Genomic DNA, 7,885 nt, shown 5'->3' on the forward strand with positions numbered 1-7,885 from the left:
GCAGCACCGAGTGCCACGCTACGAGCTTGTAGATCTGCTATTTTTTTTAAATGTGTGCTAATCACTTTTTAACAGAAACATTTGCTTCTGGGGGGGTCCTTGGAACAACATATTTTGAGATTGGGGTCCAATTACATGAAAATCGTCATGAAAATGTGTGAGAACGACTGACGACTTTCAGAAAACTGTCAGGATTTAGAAGGCATTTGTAGAATGGGCCTCCGGCGGTCTAAATGGGTTAAGTCATATTTTGGAGTGGGGTTGAAGATGAAAAGCGAGGGAGTGCGTGGCGGCGGTGAGGAGGGAGGGAGAGCGGATGAGTCACCGTCTCATTGATGACTGTCTTCAGTGAGTGGTCAGATCATTCAGGTACAGAAAGACACACAAACACCACGGTACGACCGCCTAATGGCACTCAAATAAAATGACTTATTGGGAACACACAAAATACACCTTTTAGCAAGATTACATATTATTGATGCCCTCGTCCTGTAATGCGACCGGTTCCAAATGCCGATTAGTCTCGGTCTTATTTAATGCAATTTATGGAGCCAGATTTGAATGACAACCGCTTGCCCTATTATAAGTCTTAAAGATGTTGGTTACTTTGTCCTGAGTGACAAATGGTTACAATTAGTCTGATGCACATGAGTTGATATCAGACATAACAAAACATTGCAAGGATGCACCTGGGACATATCCTCAGTGATATGGTCAACGGGGTTTTGGGTCTCTCAACATCATACCCCTCACTCAGGCGACCCAGCCGGGAGTGATCAAGTCCCGACTTACGTCCCAGTAGCTACCTTCAATCAGTCCCACTAGGGAAAAACCAGGGGCACACAATCCGTTGGAACTACTCCAGAACTACTCTGCCAGGGCTGGGAGGTACACTTCTGGCACATGGAGGGACTAGGCTCTTACATCAATACATGTAAGGTCATAATAGTTAATATATCTGCCTACTAGACCTGTCTGGTGGTTATTAAACTGATGTCTGTGACCAAGTAGACCTGAAGTTGGAAATCCATACCTTCTCACCATTATTTTTACCTGCTGAAAAATTATTCAAATTAAGCTGCAACATTTAAAGTCCAGCCTTTAGAGTATAGTTACAAAGGGACTAATAATTTGAAGGCCTAAATATTAGCATAGTTTTGCATTAACCCATTTTGACCTGGGAACCCTATGTTTCTGTGTCAGTGGTTCTCAAACTATTTAATGTCAAGGACCCCCAGAATTGTATGTATTTGGATGCCGAACCCCATCTGAAAATATGTTGTTCCAAGAACCTCCCAGAAGCAAAGATTTTAGTTAAAAAGGTTCGCTCTGAAAGAATATATATTCAAAGATTTGTGCCACATTTTCAAAAATAGGAGAACTAGTAGATTAGTAGATCTGCTATTTTTCAATAGCTAAAGTATAACATAATGCTTAAAACACCAAAAGGGGTTCCCGCACCAGAATGGGTTAAGGAGGATATTTCCTCTTATGCTTTTCTAGAATGAATACAGACTGCAATTCATATTTAAATACAAAAAGTTTTATTATTAAACGCAAAGAAATGAACATAATTTGCTAACTTTAAAGGAGAATTCCATGCTAGAATGCTTTCTTACCTTTCTTTGTAGTTGTTACGTCCCCACCAAAGAGGTCCAGTTGTTTTTTTGTGCAAAAACTCCTTATTGGCTATTTTCCCTACCATAAGCCCTCAATGAATTGCATTGCATTGAATGGGAATTGAATGGGGCTATGGGGTGTTATGCTAATTCGCTTATTTCCATCGAAAGAAGTAGTAAAGTGTGCTGCTTGGGATATTATTTACATTATGAAGAGAGGATATATACAAAGAAATTATAATTTTGAGCGATGGAAAATAAGCGAATTAGCACAACACCCCATAGCCCCATTCAATTCAATGCAATTCATGTAGGGCTCATGGTAGGGGAAATAGCCAATAAGGAGCTTTTGCACAAAATAACACCTGGACCTCTTTGGTGGGGACGTAACAACTACAAAGAAAGATAAGAAAGCCTTTTAGTATGGAATTCTCCTTTAAACCATACATAAGTACGACAAAAACAGAAGCTTCTCAAAGTGATAGAGCAAGTGCAAAGACTTGGGATGTTCAAAAGCAACGAATAACTTAGGTTTTTATTTTAGTGAACATGTATCCTATGTAGTGAATACTTTTGCAATTACTGAGATCATAGCAAGATCATGTTTCATCACTGTAATTCAGTAGTTCTTAAAGTGGGGTCCGGGGACCCCAAGGGGGTCTTGAGGCAGTTCCAGGGGGTCCCCAGCTATTATAGTTTAGTACAATAGATAGTACAATTTGTACACTCAGGAGTTTAATTAACATCGATTTTACAATGTAAATTGGGTCCCAGAGATAGAAATGCCATTAAATGAGGGTCTGTAGCCTAATGCATGTAATGCATGCAATGCATCTTTTCAAATGGGGGTCCGCAGGCTGATTAGTGTCAATTTGGGGGTCCTTGAAATGAAAACGTTTGGGAAGCACTGCTGTAATTTGAACAGTACTTCCAGCAGGCGTTATGATGGGGAGCCAACAGTGAAGCCTCAAGGAATCCTTACTTTGGCATTATTGGTGTATAGCTCCCCCCAGTGGTGGAAAATGGAACTGCTGGTTAAGTGTCAGCCGGCTCCTTCAATGCAGTGTCAGGTTATGTGATATCACATTAATAATCACCCCTCCAGGCCTCCACCCAACAGAAATTAGCTTTAGAAATCCAACTAGGCCTGTGGCGGTGTGTCGCGGGTTCGAGTCCCGAGCCCGTCGGCCTTTCCTGTCCAAACATTAACTGTACCCTATCAATAAAGGCAAAAGCCAAAAAATATATATCTTTAAAAAAATAAATCCAACGGAGCACAATAGGAGCACAATAGGCTTCTTAACCCATTTCGAACTGAGGACGATACTACAAAAGCCAAAACTTCGCTCTGAAAGAATATATATATTCCAAATTCGCGACACATTTTCACGATTTTTCAAAAATAGCAGACCTACAAGCTCGTAGCGCGCCACTCGGTGGCGCGCTATGAGCTTGTAGATCTGCTATTTTTCCAACTGCTAAAGAGCAGTTGAAAATAGTTCAACTTAGTTCAACTTTTGATCTGGGTGGAAAAGGGTCCCATTTGAACAGAGAACATCACACATGAAACGAACACGAGATCACGTCCTGACAGCGGATCAGCGCGTCTTTCTGCACGCCGATGGGCGTCTGCAGCGCCGACACCTGGAAGTTCAGCACGTCGATGTCCGACGCGCCGAAGGTCGCCACCACCGTCACCTTCTCGTGCATGTGGAACTGGACCCGCTTGCTGGTCATGGAAACGAGACATCTCAGAAAGTTCTCCCTCAGGGCGGACCGCGCGCGCTGCTCCTCCTGCAGGCGCGCGCCGCCCGTCTTCGATCCGGCGGACGTCGAGATGGACGTGGGGCCGAGGGCGATGAAGCGGGGCGAGTTGGGTTCGAAGCCCCGGCTGTTGTGGGGGTCGGGTCCTCTGGGGAGCCGGAGCACAGCCACGGGGGTTTTCATGGTCGATTCTCTCTGCGAGTGGATTGGAAAAGTGCACAAAATAATGTGTAAGTGAAAAGTATAACAATCAGTGATGGTATTTTCATCATCATACACGTTGGACCTTTGCACAGTGACAATCCTACTAATAAAATGTAAGCGGCACTGCGTTTGTGGCAAGTCTACATCAGAGTAATATAATATATATATAGTAATATATTATAGTTAAGAGAGTGGCGACACTAGCGTTGACTCCCATTGTAACATTTATGGAATGCGGAAGTGCTCATTCTATCTCGATGGGATAGTTCCAATGTTTGGAACTATAGCCCATAGGCACCGGCTTTGCAGGCGAGATCAAAGTGTCTCGCCACTCTCCTACTCTACACTCTGGGTCTACACGTACTGTAGCTTGGATGCCAGGCTATGGGATCTGTGGTTGCGGCTCCATGGCCTGGATGCATGGCCATGATATACAGTAGGTGTTGGTTCGTTTTCACTGAGATACTATGAATGATAGACAGCTGAAACTATACTAGGACAAGTTATGTACTGTATGGTCATTGAGATGAGGGAACAAATCATATAATAGCAAAATATGTTGCGCGGAATGCGCGCTATATATATATATATATATATATATATATATACACACACACACACACACACACACACACACACAATACAACAACCCGACAAGTGTTAACCAACTAGGTAAGCGCAAACTTAATTGACCTGAATATGAAGCCATACGCCATCTATTGAGAGTATGCCTAGTGCGACCCATAGACTTCCATAATTTAATAATACAAATACAAAAATAAAACATTTATTGCCAAAAACAACTTACACTTGATTTAAATTGGAATGAGTTTGTGTGTGCCCAGAGACAACAACCTGAACAAGACAAATGCTGAAGTAACATGAATATGTAGCAGGATCAAACACTGTCTCCCAACTCCCTTACAGAGCTGTGTGTGTGTGTGTGGGTGGGTGGGTGGCTGGCTGGGTCTGAGCACAAAAACAGCATGGTTGTTTTTCCATCAGCTGTGCACAACCTAACACACACATATTAACTGTATGTATATAGAGCTCCATCTCATTGAATTAGAATATTTTGTAAAAGTTCATTTTCTTCTGTAATATAATTCAAAAAGTGAAACTTTCATATATTCTCAATTCATTGTGCATAACATAAGTGAAGTATTTAAAACCTTTTTTTGTTTTAATCTTGATGATTATGGCGTAGGCCTACAGCTCATAAATATCCTATCTCATTAATGAATTAGAATATTTTGTGAGACCGATAAAAAAATGTTTTTTTTAAATGAGAAATGTTGACCATCTGAAAAGTATATTAATGTATGCAGTTAATACTTGGTCTGGGCTACTTTTTAACAAATTATTTCATCAATGGGGCGTGGCATGGAGGTGATCAGCCTGTGGCACTGTTGAAGTGTTATGGCCCAGGTTTGCTTTGATAACAGACGTAAATTAATTTGTATTGTTCATGTCTCACACCTTCCTCTTGACAATACAACTATTCTGTGTGGGGTTCAGGTCAGGCTAGTTGGCTGGTCAGTTAAGCACAGTAATACCATGGTCAGTACACCAGTTACTAGTAGTTTTGGCTCTGTGGGCAGGTGTAAAATCGAGCTGGAAAGGAAAATTAGTATCTCCATGAAGCTTGTCAACATACTGAAGCACAATCTACTCTAAAAAGATGGCTGTGTTGAAACCATTGTTAAGTTTTCACTGAGTGGACCAACACCATGCAGATTACATGGACTAATAAATCATCACTGTGTAGTTTTGGCTCTGTGGGCAGGTGCCAAGTGCTGCTGGAAAAGGAAAATCAGCATCAACATAAAGCTTGTCAAGAATGTACGGAGGCACACAGTGCTATAAAATATCATAATAGATGGTTGTGTTGAGACTCTGGACATGACAAAACACAGAGCTGATTTAGGCCATGTTATCTGCATGGTGATCCGACTAGGCGACTGTCTAACATGTATTGTCCCCCCAAAAAAGGTCCAAACATAACCAACCGTGATGATCCCGCTTGCCATAGTTGCTTCAGTTGCTTGACTCCACTTCACAATGCTGTGGTTCTGTTCTGTCAGCTTGGCGAAGCTGCCTCAGCCTGTTCTGCAAACCATGCTGCTGCAAACTTTACAAATCTATAGTTCGTCGCACAACTGTGACAACGATCGAGCGCCGAGCTACAAGCTGAGTAGTAGTTGTGACTCTATCCTTTTATTACTCTATGGTTGTGACTGTGAGCTTGTATGTCTGCTATTTTGCGGTGCGCGACACCGTCGTGCGAAGGAGCATACATTTGATCTTCTTCTTCTACTTCTTCTTCTTCTTCTTCTTCTTCTTTATATTTTACGGAAGTTAGCAACCAGTTTTTGGTGCATTACCGCCACCATGTGGTGGTAGGGGGGACCCAAATGGATCGAAAAATCGAAAATCTACCTTTTATATTCCCTCTCCTCTCCCAACACACACACACACACACACACACACACACACACACACACACACACACACACACACACACACACACACACACACACACACACACACACACACACACACACACACACACACACACACACACACACACACACACACACACACACACACACACACACGTGCCAATGCCAATACCAGGGGCCAGGGCTATTGGGCAAGTGCAGTGGTGTGCGCAGACATTTGCAAATCCTCAAATATACTGTATATATATTCTTTCAGAGCAAACGTTTTTAACTCAAAGCTTTGCTTCTAGGGGGGTCCCTGGAACAACATATTCTCAGATGGGGGTCGGTGGCCGAATACATAATAATTCTGGGGGTCCTTGACATGAAATATTGAGCACCACTGCTCTAGAAACATGAGGTTCTTCAGAAAATTGTCATAATTTAGAAGACTTTTTTTTAATTTCGATGTCAGGTCTAAATGGGTTAACCTTGTAGTGACGTGCTGGTGAATGATGACCCCTCTGACTACTATTTATGGAATGCATCCCCCAAGTAGGGCTGTCCCCGACAAAGGATTTGTTTTAGCCAATCTGATTGGCCCTGCAGGTAGTCGACATTTCTCCCAATAAATCATGATATATATGCTTTCTTCCCCTTTTTTTTCAAACTATTTGTTATAACATATGAAGCCAATCTCAGGTATGCCGTGTGTGTGTGTGTGTGTGTGTGTGTGTGTGTGTGTGTGTGTGTGTGTGTGTGTGTGTGTGTGTGTGTGTGTGTGTGTGTGTGTGTGTGTGTGTGTGTGTGTGTGTGTGTGTGTGTGTGCGTGTGTGTGTGCGTGCGTGCGTGCATGCTTGCTTGCTTGCTTGCTTGCGTGCGTACGTGCGGGTGGGTGGGTGGGGGGGGGGGGGGCTCATAAAGGTACTGTAAAAGGGGATTAGTAAACAAGAGATAAGGTAAGCAGACAGATCATTAAAGTGCACTGTTATTGTCACACCATGAAGCAACTAACTAGGAGACAGGATGGACAGGAGCTCACAATGACCACCCAGGCAATATTCGGATAAGAATCACTAATAACTAGAAAATATTACATAGGCCTATAGCTCATATATCATTGAGCTTGTTTTACAGAGCAGAGGTCTAATACCTTCTGCAGATGAGGAAGGAGGCCTTATTTTGTTGCAATGTCTCTTGTCCCTCGGCCCACCAGGGAAACGGTTCGTTTCTGTCTTCTCGGTGTGCTCATTGCCCTCTACATGTTGGCAGGCGCTGCCACCTTCTCCTTCTTGGAGCGCGCAGCGGAGCTACAGGCCTATCAGCTCTGGGGTCAGAGGCGAAAGGACTTCTGCCGTGAGCACAACATCACCGCCGATGACCTGAGCTCTCTGCTGCGCCACTATGAGGAGGCCAACCGCGCAGGCATCCGGGTGGAGCAACGCAGGGCACTGTGGGACTTCCCAGGAGCCTTCTACTTTGTGGGAACAGTGGTCTCCACCATTGGTGAGTGATCACACACGTTTTTAAGTGTCTGTGACTCATAATCTCAAAGAAAAAAGGAGAGAGGGAGAGATGGAGAGAGAGAGAGAGAGAGGAGGGAGGTGTTTTAATTTGGAAAACAGCAGAGGTCATCGAGTGCTGTGTAGTTCTGTTTTACATCTGAAACATCTGCAAGTGATGAAACCAATCTTGAGAAACAGAAATGATCAAAACACGTTAGGCAATCACATTTACAATTTACAATTTACAATTTAGGCATTTAGCAGACGCTCTTAATCCAGAGCGACTTACATTAAGCAAGAACAAAAAGCATGGGAATTACATCACAAAAAAGCATTTATCATGAAACATGCG

General features: G+C 43.1%; 1 protein-coding gene across 1 annotated transcript; it reads right to left on the bottom strand.

The window, feature by feature from the left end:
- Positions 1-3,153: 3,153 nt before the first annotated feature.
- On the bottom strand, positions 3,154-5,731 carry gemin7 (gem (nuclear organelle) associated protein 7). The gene is made up of 2 exons (XM_083772412.1): positions 5,597-5,731; positions 3,154-3,578 (listed from the first exon to the last, which is right to left on the bottom strand). The coding sequence occupies exons 1-2, from the start codon at positions 5,615-5,617 to the stop codon at positions 3,177-3,179; spliced, it is 423 nt and encodes a 140-aa protein (XP_083628538.1). The 5' UTR covers positions 5,618-5,731; the 3' UTR covers positions 3,154-3,176.
- Positions 5,732-7,885: the final 2,154 nt, after the last annotated feature.

Source organism: Protomyctophum parallelum (genome assembly GCF_964188405.1).
Source record: "Protomyctophum parallelum genome assembly, chromosome: 9".
NCBI lineage: Eukaryota > Metazoa > Chordata > Actinopteri > Myctophiformes > Myctophidae > Protomyctophum > Protomyctophum parallelum.